This window comes from Bos indicus x Bos taurus, chromosome 1 (assembly GCF_003369695.1).
Source record: "Bos indicus x Bos taurus breed Angus x Brahman F1 hybrid chromosome 1, Bos_hybrid_MaternalHap_v2.0, whole genome shotgun sequence".
In the NCBI taxonomy this organism is placed as follows: Eukaryota; Metazoa; Chordata; class Mammalia; order Artiodactyla; family Bovidae; genus Bos; species Bos indicus x Bos taurus.
In genome coordinates, this window is record NC_040076.1 from 76110621 (window position 1) to 76136893 (window position 26273).

Genomic DNA, 26273 nt, shown 5'->3' on the forward strand with positions numbered 1-26273 from the left:
TATGAAATTGTGTATGAAATATGTGAAAGTGAAGTCACTCAGTTGTGTCTGACTCTTTGCCACCCCATGGACTGTAGCTTACCAGGCTCCCCCATCCATGGAATTTTGCAAGCAAGAGTATTGGAGTGGGTTGCCATTTCATTCTCCAGGGGATCTTCCCAACCCAGTGATCAAACCTGGGTCTCCTGCATTGCAGACAGACACTTTACTGTCTAAGCCACTAGGGAAGCCCATGATATATGTAGATATCTAGATATTATATATGTATCTAGAGCCACCAGGGATGACCATGAAATATATATATATATATAATCTTTTGAGTAAGATGAAATATTCTCAGCAAACAGAATTAGCTGTATGCTGCTAGTTAAAATGTGAAGTATTGTAGGCAATATAAAAAGAAGTGTCTAGCAGTATCTATTAAAGTAATAAGACCTTTGACCCAGCAAATACTCTCCTGGGAATCTATCTTTGAGAAATAAGTTGCCACTACATCTAGATATATGCACTGAGAAAATTTATTATGCAATATTTATAGCAACAAAATATGAAAATAATCTAAATTTCCATTGAGAGAAATTATTGTATATATTATATAGCCAATGTATTATGTTATGGCCAATAAAGCTGTTAAAATTATTGTACTTGGTTTCTGTTAAAATCAGCCCTTGGTTTCTACAAGGAATCATAGAATGAGAAAAATATATAGATGAATCTATATCTCTTCCCATTCTTCTGTAAAATGATGTCAAAATGTAAAATAATGTTAAAAATAGTCCTACATGGCATGTGTGGATATATTGTCTATACATGTTTACATACACTTAATAACATGGGCATGGATAAACTACCTATGTGGGATATGTTGGTAGGAGTCAGTGTCCAGGATGGAGAAAAACAATTGATCACTATGGCTTCTTAACAACCCCAAAACTTAGTGGCTTAAAGCAGTGATTCTTAACTGGGGATGATTTTGCCTACCAAGAGGCATGTTTTGATTGTCATGACTTGAGAAGGGATTGCTGCTGACAGGGATGATGTTAAGGATCTTTCTGATGCACAGGACAGCTCTCCACAGCAAAGAATTGTCCAGCACATCAGTAGGACACAGCTGAGAAATCCTGGCTTAAAGAAATGACAATATTTATTTGGCTCATGAATCTGCAGTTTGGTCCAGGAAGAACTGAATAAGAGGAGCTCGTTTCTGCTCTAGCCAGTGTCAGGCTAGAAGGCCAGGCTGAAATCACATGAAAACCCTCTCACTTAATATGGTTTGGTTTTGTTGTTGACTGTGGGCTGAGACCCTAGACAGTCAACAGGCCTGCGGGCACCCAACCTTTCTCATAACAGTGTGGCTAGGTTTCGGGGAGAGAGAGACAGAGAAGCAGAAACAGAGAGAGATAGACACACACGCACACAGAAACCGTATCATCTTATGATGTTTATTTGGTTCAGGTAGTTCAAGGAACCTAGCAGTTTCAAGAGGAAGCAAACTAGACTCTAGACACCACCTCCTGACAGGAGTGCAAAATTCTAAAAGCACATGTACAGATGGAAATACTGTACTGTCCACTTTTGAAAGTTATACTTTGCCACACAACAACAATGAAAGATACACATTTAAAAAATCACTTCTGTAAAATTATCTATAAGTGTGTGTGGGTATCTTAGCATTCTTGGTAAAGTTAACAATTTTACACATCAGTAAGCATTTGCTATTATCTTCTATGAATAAAGTCCATTGCACATTTTTTCTATTGTTGAGTTTAGAGTTTCCTTATTTACTTGTATATGTTCTTTATTATTAACTATTCTCCACCTCTTTCCAGAAAACACTTAAACTCCTTAAAGGAATAGAAAAATACATGACGTTGGCATAGGAAAAATAGGAAAGACAGAAGAAATTAAGAAAATGCAAGGACATAAAACAAGAACCAAATGAGGGTAAAAATTAGTGCCATAAAAACCTTTACCTTTATATAGGATCTACACTTACACAGCAACACAGGGAAGAGGGAAACTTAAACCAACTCTCAATGTACACGTTTATTTTGACATAAAGAACAGATTTAGTCAGGGAATCTGGGGGGAAACACAAGAAAATAATACAATATTTAATGAATTACAACAATTTCAATGACAAACCACAATTACTCAATACAGACAGTCCCTGACTTACAGCGGTTTGACCCACTTACAATGGTGTGAAAAGTATATACAGTAGTGGAAACCGTAAATTGACTTTTGAATTTCAGTCTTTTCCCAGGCTAACAATATATGGTACAATATTCTCTTGTGATGCTGGCCAGTGGCAGTGAGGGTAGACACAAGGGTGAGGCAGCACTAGTGGTGAAGAACCCGCCTGCCGATGCAGGAGACGCAAGCGACACTGGATTGATTTCTGGGTCCAGAAGATCCCCTGGAGGAGGAAATGACAACCCACTCCAGTATTCTTGTCTGGAGAATCCCATGTAAGCTAATATAAGTGTGCTGAGCACTTTTAAGTTAGACTAGGCTAGCTATTGGAGAAGGCAATGGCAACCCCACTCCAGTACTCTTGCCTGGAAAATCCCATGGACGGAGGAGCCTGGTGGGCTGCAGTCCATGGGGTGGCAAAGAGTCGGACATGACTGAGCGACATCACTTTGACTTTTCACTTTCATGCATTGGAGAGGGAAATGGCAACCTACTCCAGTGTTTTTGCTTGGAGAGTCCCAGGGACGGGGGAGCCTGGTGGGCTGCCGTCTTTGGGGTCACACAGAGTTGGACACAACTGAAGCGACTTAGCAGCAGCAGCAGCAGGCTAGCTATTATTATTTTGAGCTCCAAAATCACTGCAGATGGTGATTGCAGCCATGAAATTAAAAGATGCTTACTCCTTGGAAGGAAAGTTATGACCAACCTAGATAGCATATTCAAAAACAGAGACATTACTTTGCCAACGAAGGTCCATTTAGTCAAGGCTATGGTTTTTCCAGTGGTCATGTATGGATGTGAGAGTTGGACTGTGAAGAAAGCTGAGCACTGACGAATTGATGCTTTTGAACTATGGTATTGGAGAAGACTCTTGAGAGTCCCCTGGACTGCAAGGAGATCCAAACAGTCCATTCTAAAGATCAGTCCTGGGTGTTCTTTGGAAGGAATGATGCTAAAACTGAAACTCCAATACTTTGGCCACCTCATGCGAAGAGTTGACTCATTGGAAAAGACTGATGCTGGGCGGGATTGGGGGCAGGAGGAGAAGGGGATGACAGAGGATGAAATGGCTGGGTGGAATCACTGACTCAATGGATGTGAGTTTGAGTGAACTCCGGGAATTGGTGATGGACAGGGAGGCCTGGCGTGCTGCAATTCATGGGGTCACAAAGAGTCGGGCATGACTGAGAGACTAAACTGAACTGAACTGAGGCTAGCTGTGATGTTTGGTAGGTGAGGTGTATTAAATACATTTTCAACTTAATATTTTCAACCTAGTGTTTATCAAGATGTAACACCATTTTAAGTTGAGGAATATCTGTGTACAATAAGAAAAATAAACTTTTGAAATATTACATGTCTGTTCTCTTTTATGTAATTTCATGTACATACTTGTGTAATGGGGCTTCTCTGATGGTGCTAGTGGTCAAGAACCTGCCTGCCAATCAGGAGACATAAGAGACATGGGTTTGATCCCTGGGTGGGAAGATCCCCTGGAGGAGGAAATGGCAACTCACTCCAGTGGTCTTGCCTGGAGAATCCAATGGACAGAGGAGCCTGGTGGGCTATCATTCATAGGGTTGCAGAGAGTCGGACACGACTGAAGCGACTTAGCAGCAGCTGCATATACGTAATGGGATATTATTCAGCCATAAAAAAGAAAGAAATCTTGCCATTCGCAACATTGTGGAAGAACCTTGAGGGCATCATATTCAATGAAATGTTAGCAAGAGAAAGTCAAATACTGTATAATCTCACTTTTATGTAGAATCTAAAACAAACAAACAAAGTGAAAACTAATAAATACAGAGAACAGATTGGTAGCTGCCAGAGATAGATGTGGGGAAATGGGAAAAATGGTTGAATGTATTCAAAAGGTACAAACTTCAAAGTATAAAACAAATAAATCATGGAGATGTAATGTACAGCATGGTGACTGTAGTTCATTACACTGTTGCATGTTTGAAAGTTGATAATAGAGTAGGTCTGTAAAAAGTATGCATTTATGCTTAAAAAGCCCTCCTGCAACCAGAGTTTGGATTAATATTAAGAATATGGTAGCATTTTATGTTACAACTGAATAATGATGCTTAAACAAATGGCATATGTGGCTAATACAACTGTAATTTAATTTCAGAGGGCTATGTTTTTCTCACAATATTTAGAATACCTGAAGAAAGCCATTAGAATAACTTTTTAACCATTCTGAACTGTAAAATAAAAGCTCCAGCTCAAGACCTCAAATTGAAAACTGTGACTGCCTCTTAAACATTGAAGAATTATTACAGTCACTAATCATTTATTAAAAAACAACATTGATTAGTAGCAAGATTGGGTGGAAATTTGTAGATTCAGTTTCTGGTTCTAGTTTTGCACTTAACAAGTGGTCTTGGAAAGCTCCAGAACCCTTCTGGATGTTCCTCAGGAGGTAGGAGATCAGATGCAATTATATCTAAAATCTCTTTCTGTTTTAAAAATTATAAATCCAGAGATTTAAAGTTCTAGGCACAACCCAAGATCAAGAAAAATAATATTTTGGTTTTGTTTTTACAGGAGAACTTGTTCTGCTCAAGGGCATAGGGACGTGCATTGCCCAGGTGTAACTGGTTGGAGGAAGGGCCTCCATTTTATACAATCCTGAATATGGAAGACCCTTATTTTATCCAACAACTGGTGTTTTGGAAACCAATGTCACCCTACTCATCTAGTTAAACCCTCAATAACTTCCCACTACTCTTAAGATAAAGCTTGATGCCTTCATGACCTGTTCTCATATGCTTCCACAGCCCCATTACTCATCACTTTGGTTCATAATATGTGTTTCAGTACATTTGCATGTACTTTTTACCTTCCTCATTTTATATTTCCCTCTCCTCCACCTGTTCAACTCCAACTCTTCCTTCAAATCTTTGTTAAAATGTCATTTCCTCAAGAAAATATATCTCGACACCTCAGTCTACTACCAGCTTTCTTCTTCCAGGTAAATAGTTTAGGACACAAGTTCAACATTCCCACACCCTGTAATTCCCCTTTCATTGCACTTAACCACAGTTTCAATTTAGGTAAATATACGCACAGTGTTTACCTCCTAGAGCAGAAACATCAATAAGGCAGAGATTATTATCCCCATTACATATATAAAACAGAAGAAAATGGAAGAACTCACTTACTTTTTCAATGAATGACTACTGCATTCACTAATAACGTTTCTGTTTTCTGCCTTTGATGGAATGTCTCCAGGGATGAAGCACGCACTATTGATTAAGGAAAAAAGAAAATTATTTCTGTTTTGACAGCTCTTTTAAAAAGTATCTTCAACTATTGAAACTAAATCTGTGTCCCTGTAATTTCTACCTCATTTCTCTTTTGGCCTCTGACTTTATATAGAATGAGTGATTTTTGAGTCTCATCAAATTTGTAGGACTCTCTCTGTTCTGTACATATATTTTCAGCTAGAATATAGTTCAAATTTCCAACGCGAAATGAATACAGAACCTGATATCTGCAACAAAATGACTAAATAAAGGAGAGCAAAAGATGAAAGGTCATCTTTTGTTTCACCAAGAGCAAAAAGTAAAATATTTACTTAACGTGTGATTTCTTTAGCCTCAAGAAACCAAAGGATTTAGTAAACCCATTTTCACATTCTCCTTCTTTTCTGATTGTCACTTTTTGATTCATTTTCTCCTTATTGGCTTTTATTTATTTATTAAATTTTACAATTTATTAAAATATCATCACCTACTTTCAGTTCAGTTCAGTTCAGTTGCTTAGTCATGTTCGACTCTTTACAACCCATGGACTGTAGCACACGAGGCTTCCCTGTTCATCACCAACTCCCGGAGTTTACTCAAACTCATTTCCATTGAGTTGGTGATGCCATCCACCATCTCATCCTTTATCGTCCCCATCTCCTCCCACCTTCAATCTTTCCCAGCATCAGGGTCTTTTCAAATGAGTCAGTTCCTTGCATCAGGTGGCCAAAGTATTGGAGTTTGAGCTTCAGCATTAGTCCTTCCAGTAAATATTCAGGCTTGATTTCCTTTAGTATGGACTAGTTGGATCTCCTTGATGTCCAAGTTGACTCTGAAGAGTCTTCTCCAACACCACACTTTAAAAGCATCAATTCCTCAGCACTCAGCTTTCTTTATAGTCCAACTCTCACATCCATATATGACTACTGGAAAAACCATAGCTTTGACTAGGCGGACCTTTGTTGACAAAGCGATGTCTCTGCTTTTTAATATGCTATCTAGGTTGGTCATAACTTTCCTTCCAAGGAAGTAAATTTCCTCCAAGGAGTAAATGTCTTTTAATTTCATGGCTCCAATCACCATCTGCAGTGATTTTGGAGCCCCCAAAAATAAAGTCTGTCACTGTTTCCATTGTTTCCAAATGATGGGACCAGATGCCATGATCCTAGTTTTCTGAATGTTGAGTTTTAAGCCAACTTTTTCACTCTGTTCTTTCACTTTCATCAAGAGGCTCTTTAGTTCTTCGCTTTCTGCCAAAAGTGTGGTGTTATTTGCATATCTGAGGTTATTGATATTTCTTCCAGCAATCTTGATTCTAATCTTTGATACTTACTTTAACTGTGTGCATTTAATTTTTCTGGACACCCTAGTCTCTCACAGTAAAGTTCTCAAATCAAAGCAGCAATGTGAGAAGGAAACGCAGCCTCAGTTCAGTTCAGTTCAGTTCAGTTGCTCAGTTGTGTCTGACTCTTTGTGACCCCATGGACTGCAGCATTCCAGGCCTCCCGGTCCCTCACCAACTCCCAGAGTTTACTCAAACTCATGCCCATTGAGACAGTGATGCCATCCAACCAATTCATCCCTTATCGTCCCCTTCTCCTCACACCCTCAATCTTTCCCAGCATCAGGGTCTTTTCAAATGAGTCAGCTCTTCACATAAGGGGGCCAAAGTTTTGGAGTTTCAGCTTCAGCATCAGTCCTTCCAATGAATATTCAGGACTGATTTCCTTTAGGAAATTAAAGCTCATCATGATAACCTTTAATTTTCCCTTGAGCCCTGGTAAGTTATCACTTAGTATAACCTGACTTATAAAGGTCCTGCACTCCAAATTCTTAGTTTTCCTTAAAACTTAAGCCCTTAAAACCTGAGATGGACTCAATATATCCTCACACTAAGTGTACTTCTTTCATTTACGATGAGTAGTTCTCAGGATGTGTAGGGACCCTGAGATTGAAGGAAAAGATGTTAAAGGAATGGGGATTGGCAGTGACCCTTCCCTACAACCAACATTTTCACCCACTGCCACCCTCTTGTCATATTCCAAACCACCCTTGGTCCCAATGGAAGTTCAACTAAATCTCAGCAAAACTCTTCATCTCTATTCTATATCCCTGTAAAGATATGCATGAAATTAATTACAAAGATTCTTAATCTCAAAATCCTCTTAAATCGTAAAATTCTCATCATTGGAAATAATTTTAAGGAGTATATCTTCTTAGTATTACCATGGTATGAATGAAAAAAAAAAATTCTGAGATTACTGTTAATCTGGCCCTTCTTTGAATTTTTCTAGTGACCAAGAACTCACTGCTCACAAAGTATCTAGTTCTATCTTTACATAGTACTGAGTGTTAAAATGTCTTTCTTTTTTAAACTGAAATCTGCTAATTTATTAATTCTACCTATTGGTACTAGTTCTATTTAATCCCTTTAATATTTTGTTTTCATTTAAAAATTATAATAATTTATTTTCTCCTTTTATATATTTAAGAAAGACCCAAACCTTCTTGTATTTTGTGATGTTTTATTTTAGTATCAAAGCCTCACTAAGTCTTTGTAAATTTTGGCATTTTGGAGCAATGCAGTATAAATAAAATAAATAAAGTGCCTATTTTGTTGTAAAGCATTTTTGTCCTCTCTGTAGACTTGTACAGTTTTAAAAATAGCTTTGAAGCTGTGGAAAGAAAAGAAATAAAGAATCTTTCTGCCCCCACTTCTTTCATCATACCACAAATTTGGATTCAAATAAAAACATGTGAAATACTTATTTAATCAGAACACACACAGATATTATGTTACTACTGTTAAAGTTGCTTTCATTTTAAATATGATGTTATACCACAAAAAATTATCTCTAGTGATTTTTCCTTTATTTTTTCAATTGTATGAATATACTTGTATTATTCTAATAGTTAACATACTGCTGTTTGTCCATGTCTGTAACACTTTTCCAAAAATATTTTCTATGAAAACATAGTCCGTGCTATGAACATACATGGACTCTATTGAAAGTCCTTTCCAAAGCAATTTATTGAAAGAGTCTCTTATTGGACATTTAGAAAGGTTTTACAGTATTTCCAGTACTCTTGCTTGGAAAATCCCATGGACGGAGGAGCCTGGTAGGCTGCAGTCCATGGGATCTCGAAGAGTCAGAGACGACTGAGCGACTTCACTTTCACTTTTCACTCTCATGCATTGGAGAAGGAAATGGCAACCCACTCCAGTGTTCTTGCCTGGAGAATCCCAGGGACGGGGGGAGCCTGGTGGGCTGCTGTCTCTGGGGTCGCACAGAGTACACGACTGAAGCGACTTAGCAGCAGCAGCAGCATGATAATCAAAGTGGTATATTATTTTTGTTAGAATTTATTATTTTTATAAATTGATCATTTTGTGCTGCTTATCTAAAAGATATGGATATTTTATTTATTTTTACTTTTTTATATTTATTCATTTATTTGGCTGCACCAGATCTTAATTGCAGCATGTGGGATCTAGTTCCCTGACCATGGATTGAACCTGGGCACCCTGCATTGGGAGCTCAGAGTCTTAATCCCTGAACCAGCAGGGAAGTCCCGATATGGATACTTTAAAGTTCTTAAAATATACATATATGGTTGACTTCATATAATTTTTTTCTGATTACTTATGTTTTATTAAAAAGCATAGAATTTGTGTGTGTGTGCCTATGTAGGTGTAGCAGTAAATAACGATCTTTTCTTTCTTGAGCTAAAAACAAGCTATAGACACAAAAAGGCAGGTAAGTGAAATAAAAGTTACCTTTATCACTTGAAAAAAAGAAGCTTGATTGTCACATATGACTTAATATTTGTAGTTTTAATAGGCTTCCTAGTAGTTATTTACCCTATCATGGTGACACTGACCAGCCACACACAGTTCCAATTGGGATGGAACCCTGCATTCTTCCTTTCCTCAGAGGAAGCAGAAATAGTATGTGTTATGTAGATGCTGACATAAACGTGGGTAATTCATTACGTTTCCTTTCTCCAATCTCACCAATCAAATAAAGCTCTTCTCATGGGAACAGCTGCCCCTTTATATAAAAGTGAAAAGAAGAGTACAAGTCTTTGTTTCTCAGCACCTTTTTCACTTCACTCTGTAAGTATTTCAAGGCAATGGGCTTCATTGATTCTGTCAGATACATGCATATATTAATATATTAATATATATATATATATATATATATATATAGTGAAAGTGAAAGTGAAGTCGCTCAGTCGTGTCCCACTCTTTGCGACCCCATGGACTGTAGCCCACCAGGCTCCTCAGTCCATGGAATTTTCCAGGCAAGAGTACTGGAGTGGGTTGCCATTTCCTTCTCCAGGGGATCTTCCCAACCCAGGGATTGAACCCAGGTCTGCCACATTGCAGGCAGACGCTTTACCGTCTGAGCCAGAGGTAGCATTTTATATATATATATATATATATATATAATATATATGCAAATATATAAACATGTACATTTATATACATATAAATATATACATACTAAAGAATACTCAAAGAATGATTGCTAGTAATTTTTTTAAAAGACAAAATTTCTGCAATATGCAACTTGAGTTCTTATCAGTTGTGTTCTTGGATGATAAACTGTATTTTTTAAGAGCTTAGTCAATTCACTTGTTTGTGTTGTGATACCCTCTCACCTTTAAATGAAGCTATGGAAACTTATTGTGTTTAAGATTATTAGCTATAGTTTGGTCATGCAGTGCTAATACTGCTGCTCCAGAGGCAGACAGCACGAAGGTTTCTGTTTGAAGGAAGCAAAACCAGATTATTTGCATATCATGACCCTCTATTTATACATTCACAGAGGATTTTGGAGTTTTACTTTATTGTTGTCATGGTACCTTATTCATAGTCTAATACTTCTGCTTATTCATTTAAGTATTATTTAGCATTATTAATTACATCACTAACACAAAGAACATGACTTTGAGCAAACTCTGGGAGATAGTGAAGGATAGGGATGTCTGGCGTGTTGCAGTTCATGGGGTCACAGAGTTGGACGCAACTTAGCGACTGAATAACAACAAGGATTTCATTATTCTCTGTATGTTCCTCAGATTGTTTTTGAATGTATAAATTCTTCCACTAACTAGAGGTTGGCATTATGCTTTCATTTAATAATTTTTAAAAAAGTGGAAAAAAGTTTGACTAGAGACATCCAAAAAATTTCAAAGTAAATTTCTTTGATTGTAAATAATGTGATTTTGCCACAAATTATTGGGTCAAAAATAATTCAGCTAATTTTCTGGAGTTTTATGGATTACAAAGATAGATGGGATTATAACTTCACTTAAGCTTAATATTTTATATCTGTCTTCTTTTCATGAAAGATGTCATATTATTTCAGATTCTTCATTCCAAGGCAGAAGGAATCTGGTCCTGGTTGTCCTGTTTTGCATTACACACTGAACTAAACTTTTTGAAGAAACCAGTCAGTGATATACTTATTTTTATTCTCATTAGTATAAAATTAGATGCCACGATCCGTGCTAATGCACCTTTCGGTTCTTTAATGCCTAGTCAGCAATCCAGCCACTAACCTCAAGATCAAAAATCGGTAAGAGAGATTGAAGGAGTAGCAAAGATACTGAAGTCTAATTTATGAAAGTACTAAGGTTCCTGAAGCAGAAACCCATTTTATTTCAGGTTAGAATTGGACCAGCATATCTCTGATACATAATAATCATAATAATTCGCTATTTCCATGATTTACTAATGTGACTGGAGTGAAGAAATGATGGGTAGAGTTGCATTTGTTTTGTGTTGTTTAGGATTCCACATTTCTAATCTTTCTGTTAATGCAAATAGCTGTCACTGCTCGTGTATTTTTACAGTAGTATTGAGATTATTTTATTCCGATCTGATGAGAGAGGTTGTCACAGAGCACAGTACACCAAAGCACAATGAGTTAAAGCCTTGGGAGACAGCAGTGCCTCCAGGCCTCATAGTGACTTGAGAGGGCCTGGGAGGAATGGAATATTTGTTCACAAATAGTATTTTCTGAAGTGCTATGTTAGGAGAAAAATCAGAAAAAGCAACATTACAGAATATAAAAAGGGTTTGCTTCACTTTACACAGTGAATACAGATTTGCATTCACTTGCTAGGTATCCTTCATTATGAAGTAGAGAGTTGATATTTGAAAGATTTGTGAATATTATTATAGTATATGATGGTTCTTAATACAATCCAATACAGCTGAAAAATTAAGCAATCATTCAATGAGTCAATAAATAAAGGTCTAAAGCTGGTTATAAAGCTATTGGAGTAAATTCTGGCTGAAACTTCCAATAAAATAGTGTCATATATCTCCATTCTCCTGCCCCCTCATTCTATATAGCACTAATCTGAGTCAGGCCTGTATAGAACATCGCACTCTATAATTTGTCTTTTCTGGCTATTAACCTGATACTAACAATTGACTTTCTTTTGTATACTCTTTGTTCATGTAGAGATAGCGTTTACCAGGGCATAAGTATTGCGTGAGCTTCTCAGGTGGCTCAGTGGATAAAGAATGTGCCTGCAATGCAGTAGACACAGGTTCTATCCCTGGATCAGGGCAGATATCCTGGAGAAGGGCATAGCAACCCACTCCGGGATTCTTGCCTGGAGAATCCCATGGACAGAGTAGCCTGGTGGACTACAGTCCATTGGGTCGAAAAGAGTCGAACATCGACTGAAGTGACTGAGCATGCCCACATGCAAGCTATTGCATGTGTGATGGTTACTAGACGCTATGCTGGGTAAGTGGTGGGTGAATGGAAGGCAAGATTCTGTCCATGTCGACATGATTGATTTCTGTGTATCGCTCTGGAGGAGTGATATTCAACACTAAAATGAAATATGTCATGGTTCTCCAGGGATGCTGAAATAAAACATGCAAATGTTAAATCTCCTACTATAAATCAGTTACTGCATTGAATTTTCTCAAAGGGTTTTGCTTTTTTTTTTTTTACCTATATGTGAAAGCAGCCACAGTATCTTTCTATTCCCTGGAGACTTAGCTATAAAACCTATAGGGAAAGGTTATGTTTTAAAGAGAAATTTAAAATTGTTCTTTTATTATATATGCTACTGAATTCATTAAAGTGTAGGTCTGAATTCACTAATGAGGTAGTCAAATAAAGAGTCCTCCAGGGGTGAAATAAAAGAACATTCCATATGCCAATCTATTTATCTCCTTGGCGCCCACCTCCGATCATACTCTTTTTTTTTTTTTTTTTGCCTGCAGACTTGGTTTGTGTGTGGATCAAATTACCTTCTATTTTGTTATATTTTTACCCTGGCAGGAGGCAGTTATTGGGCTGTTATCAGCCACCTTCCTTTTAACACCATCCCTTCAGCCACTAAACTGATCTTATTTTCCATTGGAGAAAAAAAAATCTACATGGGTTCAGTCACTAAGGAAGGTGCACCTTCTTCTTTCATACTTATAAATAAAAAATGGCCAAAGGATTTGACATTACTACTGAATTGATTCATTTTTTCAAAAAATAATCTAACAAACAAACAATAAGGCTTATATCTAAGCTGCTGCTGCTAAGTCACTTCAGTTGTGTCTGACTCTGTCCAACCCCATAGACGGCAGCCCACCAGGCTCCCCCATCCCTGGGATTCTCCAGGCAAGAACACTGGAGTGGGTTGCCATTTCCTTCTCCAAAGCATGAAAGTGAAAAGTGAAAGTGAAGTCGCTCAGTCGTGTCGGACTCTTTGCGACCCCATGGACTGCAGCCCACCAGGCTCCTCCGTCCATGGGATTTTCCAGGCAAGAGTTCTGGAGTGGGGTGCCATTGCCTTCTCCAATATCTAAGCAGTAGACCTTAAATAAAAATATGAGCTTAAATCAGACCTTAAGAATTGGGAAATTTTTTCTAGTAGTTGATGATTTCAGGAAAGCTTTATCTTCTGATTTATATTAAACTGTCAATAGCTCTTCACTGTTTAAAGAGTCTCTGCCATCATATACACTCCCACACCATTAAGCTAAAGTAGTTAAGGATTTATGAAATATTTGTGTGCTGAAAATCCATCAAAAACTTAAAAATATATATTTCTACTCTTCAAAAAAAAGACCCGAGAATTTTACAAATATACTTCATATTTTTATTTTTAGTAGGCAGTCCATGGGGTTGCTAAGAGTCGGACACGACTGAGCGACTTCACTTTCACTTTTCACTTTCATGCATTGGAGAAGGAAATGGCAACCCACTCCAGTGTTCTTGCCTGGAGAATCCCAGGGACGGCTGCCGTCTATGGGGTCGCACAGAGTCAGACACGACTGAAGGGACTTAGCAGCAGCAGCAGGCAAGGCACTACAGCTTATGTGTTCAGAGTTAATAATAGCTCCAAGTCATGATTTAGGCAGTGAATTAGAGATTTTCAAGCTATTAGTAATCAGCTTTTTAACAACTTCTCAAGTAGGTACTTTCTTAATTCACCAGAGGAGCTAACTGAGTATTTGGAGACCATAATACAGCTTCAGCTGACTCAGTCTCAGAGGGTAGAGCAGGAATTTGAATGCAAGTATATTTGGATGTAAACAAAGCTCTGCCATTTATATCATTCCATATTTGCTTAGGGCTTCTCAGGTGATGCTAGTGGTGAAGAGCCCATTTGCCAGTGCAGGAGATCTAAGAGACACAGGTTCAGTTCCTGGGTCGGTAAGATCCCCTATAGAAGGGTATGACAACCCACTCCAGTGTTCTTGCCTGAAGAATCCCATGGACAGAGAAGTCTGATGGGCTATATAATTCATGTGGTCACAAAGAGTTGGACATGACTGAAGCAACTTACCACACACCCATGCTTGCTTGCTTAATTACCTATTTGTATCATTTTTGGAGTCAAGAAATTATATCTTCCAAAGGCATCCATGTCTTATTTATGATAGTTTCCCAAAGCAAAACAACTCCCTCCTCCTTTTTCTTGTCCCTGGTGCTCATTGCAAAGCTCAATAGGATCTCCTTTACCCTGAACAAGATCACTGATTCTTACCACCTAAATGGTGGTAATTGTGGTCTATTTTCCCCCTCATGTCAGGGTCACATTGCCAGGGCATCCTTGCCCTTTATACAGCAAGAGCAGAGAGGAGACCACCATCTCATATCACTGTCTGAGATGAATCCTGTTGAGTGACTCTAGCAACATCTCTCAGGGAGTGATTCTCAAACCTGATACTAGTCACTTAAAAAGGCTTGTGAATCAACAGTATTAGAAAAGCAGAAATGGACTCTACTGAATCTGGCACCTTCTTCTTCCTTTTTTTTTTTTTTAATTTTGGACACAGAACTTAATGAGCATCTGCTATATGTTTTGTGTGCATGTGTGTGCTAAGTTGCTTCAGTTGTCCAGCTCTTTGCAACCCTTTGGACTGATCCTGCCAAGTTCCTCTGTCCATGGGATTTTCCAGGCAAGACTGGAGTGGGTTGCTATGCCTCCTCCAGGGGATCTTCCCAACCTAGGGATCGAACCTGCATCTCCTGCATCTCCTGCATTGCAGGCAGATTCTTTACCACTGAGCCACCATGGAAACCCCTGCTATATGTTAGTCACTGCTAAATGCTTGTATGGTAAATACAAAGCAGAATGAATGAAGGTCAAAACTGGTTTAGAGAAAGGATTTTGCAAATCAGAATCAGAACTTCGCTCAGTTCCTTCACTATGTCTGTATTAGTCTTCTAGGGTTTCCATAACAAGAACCACAGACTGGATGGGTTAAATGACAGAAATTTATTTTCTCACAATTATAAAGGCTGCAAGTCCAAAAATCAGATGTCAGTGGGCTTCTTGATTTCTCCTGGGACCTCGCTCCTTGGCATGCAGATGGCTGCCTTTTCTGTGTCCTCTCATGGCCATTTCTCTGTACATGCCATCCTTGGTGTCTCTTTCTTTTCTTATGACCCTGGACCTATAAAATTAGAGTGCCACCCTCATGACTTCTTAATCTTCTTCTCCTTAGAGGCTTTATCTTCAAATACATTGAGGGTTAGAGATTCAGCACAGATAAAATTAAAGGGAACACAATTCAGTCCACAAAAATGTCCATTACATAAATAGCCATTTATGTACAGTAGAAAGAAGTCAAAGAGAATCAAACTGTAATTATGATAATTAGCATGGATGCTGGAGCCAGAAGTTCAAATCTTTAGTCTGCCACTTTCTAATTGTGTGAACATGGGTCAAATTTAACTTCAGTGCTTCATTCACTATCTTTTCAAACAAGGACAAGAGTACTGACTTCCTGGGTTATTGCAGATGAAACAAGAGTTAATTCTTAGTGGTGGATGAATAGTTTTAAAAATGACATTATTCCTTTCTCTCCTCTGAATATAACATTATAGGAATGGTGAGAATAAAATGCAAGAGGAAAAATGGCAGAAATAAAACACTCTAATTGAGAAATATTAGCACACTAAATTTTCTTTATTATATTAATTTAGTCTATATAATAGTAGTTGTGAAGAAAAACCAACACAGAGACACAGTTGAGACTCCTAAATTTATAGCTTAATTCATTCTTTATTCAGCACTCATTACATGTTAGAAATTGCTCTGGGAGTTTGGGAGACAGCAATGAGCAAAATAGTCAGAAATGGCTATTCCCCTGAAGCTTACTTTCTAGAATGAATATAGATCACCTCCACATTTCACACCCACTTCAGAAGCTGGGGGAAATGAGACATATTTAATACTAGGAAAAAGCCAATCAATTAGCAACGTCATACAGCAAGCTGATATTTACCAAGCAGCCAGAGAAAACCCAGGAGCAGTATTCACCTGGGGGTTGGAAGGCTTCCCCAAGTGCTGCTCTGATGCCTGACAAGCTGGTGTGGCCTTTTTTTGACAACACGCTCTGGCTCTGGGGCCAACCTGTGCCCAGCCCGGCAGCTGCAGGCTCTCGCAGGCAGGAGCTGGTGCGCCCCATCGGTGAGGGCGGCGCCGTCACCGCGGGTCCTGATGCTCGGGCCAGTGGGATGCGCAGCGAACCCTCATTCGCGCGGATTTTGAAGCCGCGTTGCACACCCGGAGCGCGGTGGGCCCGCCGTGAACCCGCCGTGAATACACTGCCCGGAACCCCGAGCCGTTGATCCTGGGTCTGGGGAGCAGGTCGCCGAGAGTGCCAGTGACTTTGGCTTTGGCTGGAAGTCTCCTGACCCACGTCACCAGCCTGACAGCCTCGCACCAAATCAGAGGGCGGCGCTCGTCACCGGGAGCTCCTGCAGATTAGAACTCGCCTCTCCTAGCTCCTCCCCTCAGTCCCATTTAAAGCTACCACCCGCTTATCCGAAAATTAAGAGTGGGCTCAGTTTCCTCAGCGCTTTCTTCCAGGGCAAGATGGTAAGTGAGGAGCTGGCATTAGCTAGTTCCCTGGCGAAACCGGGGGCGCTCTGAGAGCCAGAAGGCTTTGCCTTTAGAATTTCTTCCACCTTGGACACAAGATTTCTCTGCTACCTGCCAATTAAAACAGGTCTTCTTTGCTGCTCCATCTCCCTTTTCCTCTCCCCTATCTTTTCTTGGCTTTCTATGTCTGCCTCTCTGTCTCTTTTATTCTCAACCTCTCACATCCTTTTGTCCTTTATTTCTATTCTGGACTGTCTCCCAACTTTTCCTTTACACCTGCACTCACTTTTCATTCTACCTCTTCCTCTCGATTATGCACATATTTGCAAACACTTGAACTTGAGGCTAGGGGTATTTTCAGTTTGTTTTCTTCTCAGGTGTCAATTGCATAATAGCACAGCTCTGATTCCAATAATAACCTCAGGGAAAGAGCCTGCAAACATGCCTTTAGAATAAAAGAAAACAGCACTTGATAAACCTTTGGCCGAATTTCTTTGGTCTGCAATGCCCACGCTGGACTTGCTTCAAGACTGGACTTTTTCAAAACTTAACTTATTGGGAATGTTAACAAAGTATGACTTAATTGACTTAACTTTCTTTTTTCCTTTTCTTATTTGTTTTCTTTCTGTTTATGCTATGCCCAAGAAAGTTCACAAGTCAACAAAAGACTTGTCGTGGTCAAAAAGAGTTTGTCCAAAGCTAGGCTCTGATGAAATGAATGGCTTTTACCTGATTAAACATTGACAAATAATTAGGAATGGTCTGTTGTACAAATTAACCCAGGGAGGCTGCATACCTGCTCCTGACTGGACATTTGGAAAGACTGTGTGTTTGAGGTTTGAGGAGGCAGGGGCAGGAGGGTGTTCACTGGCTCAGAACACAGTAGAGAATACATGCCAGACAGTTAGTGGTGCAAGATAACTTTGGAAAGGCATTGAGACCTGGTGATGGAGAGACCTACATAGAGCTTGCTGTCTTTCCTAACTAACCTATTTCAAGAAGATCTAATAGCATTTAAAGTCAGAGGAAGAGAGGAAAGAGGAAGGGAGGAATGGAGCAAGTTTATAATTCAGAAACTAAAATTTAAAAGTTAGAGTATATGGTATGTTCTGTCCATTCCAGCCCTAGCATTCAAAGTTTTTTAAAGTTATTAGAAATATAACTAAGATATTTGCAAGAAAGAGTCAAATAGTTCTTACACGATTCATTCGTTAAGTAGAATTTCTTTTGCTTAGATCTTGGGTACCCGCCTGTTAGATGACTGAGGCATAGCAACAGAGAATACTCCTGGATATTTACAAATTTAGTCCATCTAATACTAGCCTGTTCTATGCTGAGAGGATCTATGGGAAGGACTGGATGAACCACGAAGCTGATTCCTTTCTAGTAATTATATTTGGATCACTCAAAATTAATCTGGGATCTATACTTAGCATCGTTACTGGTTTTTATTCACTGCATGTATTTTCTGCTTCTTTCTCCCACTCTTTTCCCCCTCTGAATGCCCACCACCGCATCTCTTGGGACAACCTCCCCACCCCCAACCAACCTACATACTGAATTTTACAGAACACCCTTCTGCCTTGCCAAGACCAGTACTTTGTAGGAGGCCAGAGCTATAATTGTCCGTATTCCGCTACAACGTCAGAATCTAGTGTTGACGTTTCCACGGAGACTTGGGTCTCTTTCTGGGCTGCTGGTCTCCTGGACAACAGAGAGCCCCAACAGGCACCACAGGCACAGGGTAAGTTCTGCTCTTCTGCTTTGCTGGTAAATCGGAAGCCCTTTCCCAGTACTCATAGTTGCAAGGCATTATGGGCTGGAACTCTGTAGAAGAAGGAATGATAGGTAAGGTTTAAGAAAGCCCAAAGACTCCTATATTTTGCAGCCTAAATAACTTGCTTTTTTTGTACTTGCCAAATAGTGAAAATGGGATTCTACTCCTTGCCCACTGGATAATATATATTTCTTCCATACTATACCATACATAAAGTATAATATGTATACTTTACAGTTCTTGGAGATTTCCAAGTCATTGAGAAAGTTTAGGTCATTGTCAAAGTTATATAAACAATACTAGTGAATGCTTTGGGAATTAAGAAACTAGTTAGAAGTTTTTTGTTGTGGTGATTGTTTTTTTGTTTGTTTGTTTGTTTTTTGGAATGAGAGAGAAGCAAGCAAAACTACTAACTTAATCTTTTATTTCAAAAAGGAAATTCTATGAATAGTGCCTTATAAATGGAAAAAAAAAAGTCCCATTTTGCCTAAAGAAGACTTCAACTTTGGAGGGGAACATAATTTTTATGGGAAATGACACATTAGTTTTGCCATGGGGCTTAGTAAACAGTGTCTATAAATATTAAAGAAATTTTCTGTATTAACACTCAAGTTTCTGGAATAACTATAAGACACCTCAGAATTCTTTATCCGTAGTGCTATTTCTGCCACATGAATTTGTTGGATTTGAAGAAAGACACAACCAAAAAGCCCCCAATTTTTGAAACACACTTAATGTCCAGAAGGGAATTATTTAATTTTAGCTTTCTACCACAAGGAAAAAAGAATGCCCAAGAATATGAAATCAAAAGAGTGTATAAAATTTTATTCCTATCTTGTTGTCCATCATTCCAATTTAATAAAAACTATTTCAGTAATATTTTAGTTGACTTAGAGGTGATCAAGATTCCAAACTGTTCTAAATCAGGAAAAGAAAATAAAAGTAAACCAACTTAGTATGCCCAAGCAGTCTTATTGGTAGGCATAATTTGCTGTCAAACATGAAAAAACAAAAACTTTGAAAAAGCATAAAACACACAGATAATGACATTTGACATATATGAGTTTTTTTTGAGATTTTCATTGAATTCTTCAGGAAAAAAAGTTCAAAATATTTTGAAATAGAAAGTGCTATTCCATAAAATTCTGAATAGATACTCTCCATCAGACTTCACTGATAGGGAGAGATTTTCATCTGGGAAAAACAATGGTAACATCAAAAATAGGATTTGATTCTAGAGACAAACACTATATTACCTAAGCACTACAGCTTAGAAAATAAGATAAAAGCTTAGAAAACATAGTGGAATTGCAATGTAGGCCTAATTGAGGGTGGGGCAAATAAACATTTGCATGAATTAGTAATGCAGATAGGAACTCTTATCTCCTGAAAATTGACCTCTGTAGACACTTGCAGATAGTCTTTAAATATTTCTTTCATAGCGTGCCTGCCCCTTCTGAAAACTTTAAATATGTCATTTTCCCATGTGAAGGCAATGGCTAACTTCAGAAAGGTAATTTAACTTACTGCCTTTCTGAAATCCTTTGGTTAGTTCTTTATTACACAAAAACTGTGTTTGTATTTTCTCAGTTATCCATTTTGTGTTTTCACATAGAACCATCTGGTGACTCGAATTTCCCTGTTCCTAATTTGTGTTCATGGGAAGAGGCTCAGCTTTCCTCTCAGCTCTACAGGAATAAGCAGGTACGTATGGATAATCAGAACATGGAGATCAGCCGTGTTCCAAGTAGATCATTCTCAACATCGTCCCTTAGTGTCACATGGTTTCCATGGAGAAGTCAAAGTGAAGTGATCAATGTGACAGAAAATAACAACAAAACCAAAACCCTCTAGAAAGACTTGCAGTCAAGCCCTAAACTCTCACATATTAGCTGAATGACCTCTTGAATCTTCTTTTTCTTTAATCTGTGAAATGGAGATATTTGTACTGTCTACCTCAGAGGGCTGGTGGAAAGGTCAAATGATATAATGAGTGTGATAGTATTTTTGAATCATAAATAGCTCATCACTTAGACAAGAGATGATGACTATAAAAATTCTTACAAAGATTGCTTAATTTTCCATATTTTGTTTGTTGTTATTTCTGAGAGTAATTTAATCTTGTGGACATACAAACAGATTTATCTGAGATGGAAGGAATCCAACCCATATTGTTTTTTCTTTCTTCTTTTTTTAACATGCAAGAAAGAAGCTCAGTGAAACCTTTCTAAACACTGTTTTCTATATTTAAACAGTTGCACACAGCTCATTTTCCTACATACCTTCTTGATCTCCTTGTGGTTATGATTTTAAAAGTCATATAATCTCTCCAAACACTTTGCAAAGAATAAAAAAAATTCAGAGCACAAAGCTGAACAATCAGGTAGTAGGTGGGTGTAGATTGAATTTACGCCTTGGAGGACAAGGGCTCCCTGAGATTGTGTTCATAAAACAAACAGAATAATAATCAAGTTTAAGTAGGTTAAGGATCAGTGGTATTATTATAAGGTTACAACGTCAATATAGTGGAGCAGCCGTCACCATTGTCTGCTTTTTGCAGCTCCAAGATACTTTGGTACAGAAGGAAGAAGAACTTGCTAGGTTACATGAAGAGAATAATCATCTCAGACAATACCTGAATTCTGCTCTAGTTAAATGTCTTGAGGAAAAAGCCAAGGTATGTGACTATCCCCTTTATACAGACAGAGAAGTGATGTGAGAAAGAAGACCATTTGGGTAAAAGTCCTTGATTAAATGTAAGTGTATGAAACAATATGTCTTGAAATTCATCAATAGCATGGATGAATTTTTCTGAAAGAAAAATAACGCTTTCAGAAGAATGTTTATGTATCATTTCTCGGAAGTATCTAGATTGCAGATTTTAGCCATAATGTTACAAAAGGAGTTTCTAAAGAATCAAAAACCAGTCAAGGGGGCTGCTGAGACAACAGAAATTAATCCTAAGATAGAGTTAGATGGTTGAAACATTGAGGTGGGAATTAGATCTGAGAGACATGGGTTTCTTTCAATTGTCTGTTTGACTTTAGGTAAATCAGTCTCTCACTTGGGGCCTTATTTAGTTCATTTGTAAGTGGATGGACTAAAAAGATCTTTCAAGAATCTTTCCAGCTCTAAATGTTATAAATATGGCTGGAGCCGAATGGAGCTGAAATCTCTTAACTGACGATTAGACATAGCCAGTGACATAACCTTTTAATGAACATTGTGTTCTTACCCTTTAAAATGTTTCTAACTCATGGATAGTTTGCCATTAGTCCCTTTTTGTTATTCTTCCTTTTGAGAGGTTTTGTATTTTTTAAATTATCTCTTTGCCATTCTCTTACCATTATTGTTTTATCATCAATCTTTACCTTACTTCTAGGCAAGCTACATTATTTATCTAATTCAATCATATTGCTTACAACTCTTACCAGATATAACAGTTTAGAGAAGAAAACCCACTATATTAGTTTCTTCAGAATTCTGTTTGCTTTGTTAAGAAAACAGCGTATAGCTCACAGTTATTAGCCCGGGCTCTGATCTTCAGCCACTATTCTGTAAAAAAAGACAGTTATCAAAGCAGTAAGTGATATTAATTAGGGAATTTTTTCTCTCTTATTCTCAATTTTCCAAGATTTAGAATAATATGATACATATCACATGGGAGTGCTATGAAAGTTAGTAAAATTAGAGAAAGAGTGTTCCCTAGCCTTTTAATCAGTGGTTCAATCTAGATTCAGATGGCTTAGGTTTAAATCTAGGTTGAGCAATCCTTAGCAAGTCGCTAATGTGCTTCTGCCTGTTTCCTCATTAAAGAAGATTTCAATAGCATCTACATAAAATGAGGTCATGCATGTACCTCAGTACATGATAGTTGTTATTATTGCCATAGTAACAATAATCATTACTTCCCTGAACTGAAATTTTAAAGACATCATTTACTCCCTTCAACTTTTAAATGACTAGTACAATAATATGAATTGGAATTTCTAAGTGGTAACATGTCATCATAGATTTTAACTTAAAGACAGGTTAATCCAATCAGTTTTGCTTTGTATGAGAAAATAAAAATGTATTCAAGTTTTGTAGGGAATTAATGTAACTAGTAAATATTTGACAATAGTAAAGAAAATGATGTTGGGTGATTGATTGTATTTTTTTTTTAATTTTATTTTATTTTTAAACTTTACATAATTGTATTAGTTTTGCCAAATATGAAAATGAATCTGCCACAGGTATACATGTGTTCCCCATCCTGAACCCTCCTCCCTCCTCCCTCCTCCCTCCCCATACCATCCCTCTGATTGTATTTTCAAATACTATTTCCCCAGAAATTGCTGTCATCAGATGAGTTCTCCAAAGCATGTAGAAAATTCAGAAAGGGGAAGAGGAAACCCAAAGAGCAAAGATATTTTCCTCCTGAGATTCCCCATCATAAAAATGCCAAGAGAAGCCTTGCTAGTGAATTTGCTAACTGTGGACAACATGGACCCCCTGTGGATCCCTGGGTTCTTCAGACACTGGGGTTAAAAGACCTCAACACCATTGATGACACCTCATCAGCTAACTACAGTGCCCTCTCGTCTCATGCCAGACAGACCACTAGCACATTTCCCCAGTTTCTGGATGAGGCAATTGATTATCCCAATGCCCCTGGGGAAGATCTGCCAATTGACTATGGAGGTGATAGAACTACCCCCTTGCCAGGCACTGCCAACCACAGTGAAGATTTTCACTTCCTTTCTCAACTTTCAAATCCTCCAGGAGGACTACAAACTCTTCCTTACTATACTTCTGATGTGTCACCCAATAAGACAGAGATGGCCTTTTCCACATCCTTGAGCCCTCACTGTAATGTGAAAACGCACTCCTTCCACCAGGGACAAGCCTTTGTTCGTCGAGATGAAGAGGGAGGCTGGAAGTTTACCTGGGTCCCTAAGCAGTCTTAGTGACACCCTCTTCTATCACAAAGGACTGCCATGAACTCTGTTTACAAGACCCCTCTTGCACTTGAACCTGACTATGTGGAAAACACAAGCTATTGCCCAGACAGTCTCCTGCCACTTTAAATGTCACTCTCAATTACCCGCTTAAATCTGCAGGGAATGGCTTCCAAGAATCCATAATGAAACATGCCTGCTCCTCTTTCACCTAAATTTGACTTGTTTACACACCCCCACCTGCTGTTGACTTCCTCCCTTGGCCTTTTACTTGAAAAGGTATTTTCCAAATGCCTGAATATTCCTTTGAGACCTAAATGTGCTGTTCCAATTATAACAAGTCTAACAGCTTTTCTTCTTTCATCAAGCAGTTTAAATGTTTGCAGCCTTCACCTTCTCAGTTTTATTTCTCTTCTGTTCCTCTTCATTTCTAAAAACTGCTTTTGAAATGAGCATTTTAATTGCTCGAAGTACCTGCTATTAGGTGTTCAAATATCTGAGGGTGGGGTTGAAACAAGTATCTTTGCCCATCGTTGTTCCTGAAGACATAATATAGGTATAAGTAACGTTATATGAGACAGTTTGTTGAGTGTCCCATGGTGGAATTGACATATTTCTTCAAATACTATAACTCTACTAATAAGCAACAACACTGATAAATTAAAAGATAAAAGATATTTAAAATTATACACTTTCCTGCATAGTGTATCAGCTTCTGTGGGCACCTGGCATTTTATCTGTAACCAACGTGACTCAAACAAGAACATTTTTTGAGGGACTTGTGGTAACAGAATAAGTCACTGTCCTAAACTGCTTAGATGCTGATAAACTTCTATTCCTGAGAGTATAGTCTAGCCTAGCCCTGACATTGTATTACTCATCCATTCAGTCATTCATGTGTTCATCTTTTCATTCATCAATACACCCAAAATATTTGTAGAACACCAACTATTGGTGGTGTTGGTATAGAACACCAGCACAGTTCGTACCAGGCATCATGCTATGAGGTAGTGATAAAATGTGAACACGTTAGATGCTGTGGGTACCCTCATGAGACTTAGACCCACTCATCTGCTGTGACCTTGAGAAAGCTACTTCCCTGGTATGAACATTCAGTTTTCTGAGCTGTAGAATATAGAAGTCAGACTAGATAATCTCTAACATTCTATTAATCAAGCCTGGGTCCCATCAGCTTTATCCTAACATTGTCATCCCAGGGCACTATTCTCTAGTTTTGATTGGCACTGTAGATATGTTGGATGAACTTTTTTATTTATAATTTTTTTTTAATGTGAGCCATTTGTAGTTAACACTAGAAGTCATTGCTCTGATCACAGTATTCTTTTCCTGGTATGAATCCATTTTGGGGTTAAATCAATCTAATTGTGTGAGAACATGAATCTAAAAAATATAGACATTATTTTTCAAATAAGTGTGCATAGATTTAATGGAAATATTGACATAAAAGATGTCTCTCTCTAAATTAAACATATTCTTCATGCTCATGCTAGTTTTTCTTTCCAATTCCTCAAGCTCCCTATCCTTTCTAGAATATTTTACATTTCAAAGATGGGCACCTATTATTTTGGGGGGACCAAGCTTCAGTTGATAATAAAACCCATCATGTTGAATGCCCTTCCCATTTTTTCTTTATTCTGCCCTTCATTAAGTTGTCTGCACAGCCAGTGCCTAGTGAGTGAAAGTTGCTCAGTCGTGTCCAACTCTTTGCAACCTCGAGGACTATACAGTACATGGAATTCTCCTGGCCAGAATACTGGAGTGGGTAGCTTTTTCCTTCTCCAGGGGATCCTCCCAACCCAGGGAACCCAGGTCTCCCACATTGCAGGCAAATTCTTTATCAACTGAGCCACAAGGGAAGCCCTTCATTAAGCTGCCTGTACAGTCAGTGCCTAAGAGCATGAGTATTCTATTTGGAATTCTTTGCAACTAAGAGATACCTTTCATTTTTTTGTTGCTGCTGTTTGGTTTTTGCTTTATTTTGGTGATGTGAACAAATAATCTTTGTCATAAAGCTTTGCTACCACCCAGTTTTTTCTATAATCTGTGAAGGGGAATCAAATATATTTTATGATTTAAGAATAAATAGAACACATTCTATTTTCTAAACACAAAATCCAAAATAAAAAAGTTCCTTTTACATTCTAGAATCGGTTCCCTGTATGGGTAAAATTTATCTCTTTTTAATAACAAACTTAAGAATTAGAATTGACTGTACTATAGTAGTAGGAATCAACAAAGCAACATAAATATTTTGAAAGTATAAATGATCAAGCAGTAAAACAAAATTGATTAGTCAGTGAATAATTATTTTGCATTTTTATGTGCTTTATCATGTGTTAGGTACTATGAGGAAGCATCCAGGCTCAGCACATTTGGTACATAAAACAAAGCCACATAAAATGTAATAGCTTTTAAATGAAACTTGGTCTCAGGCCAGTTTAAAGAAATTACAGCACATTTGTGGTAAATGATAACTTGCTCTGGCTTATATGGGAGAAAATTACCACTTATTCTCACAATCACATCTATAGGTATTTGATATTCACTTGAATTATGTATAGAATATTATTTTGCTGATGTTTAAAAAATTAGAAATTTTTCTCACTTGAGTATATGTTCTAACTTTATGGTCTTACTATGCCCATCCAGCAAACCAGAGTTAATATTTTACTAATATAAAGTGCAAAATAAAAATTAAATAGCACTTTTGTGATTGCA

At 38.0% G+C, this 26273-nt stretch overlaps 1 protein-coding gene across 1 annotated transcript; it reads left to right on the top strand.

Annotated features, from left to right (window-relative positions):
• Positions 1-16703: 16703 nt before the first annotated feature.
• GMNC (geminin coiled-coil domain containing) lies at positions 16704-25298 on the top strand. Its single transcript, XM_027538370.1, has 5 exons — positions 16704-16814; positions 18387-18561; positions 20210-20298; positions 21155-21271; positions 22926-25298. The coding sequence occupies exons 1-5, from the start codon at positions 16812-16814 to the stop codon at positions 23541-23543; spliced, it is 1002 nt and encodes a 333-aa protein (XP_027394171.1). The 5' UTR covers positions 16704-16811; the 3' UTR covers positions 23544-25298.
• The last annotated feature ends 975 nt before the right edge of the window (positions 25299-26273 follow it).

Coding starts and splice junctions, on each gene's coding strand:
- GMNC (XM_027538370.1), top strand. Junction 18,562..20,209: donor ACAGGCACCACAGGCACAGG/GTAAGTTCTGCT, acceptor GTTTTCACATAG/AACCATCTGGTGACTCGAAT. Junction 21,272..22,925: donor GTCTTGAGGAAAAAGCCAAG/GTATGTGACTAT, acceptor CTATTTCCCCAG/AAATTGCTGTCATCAGATGA.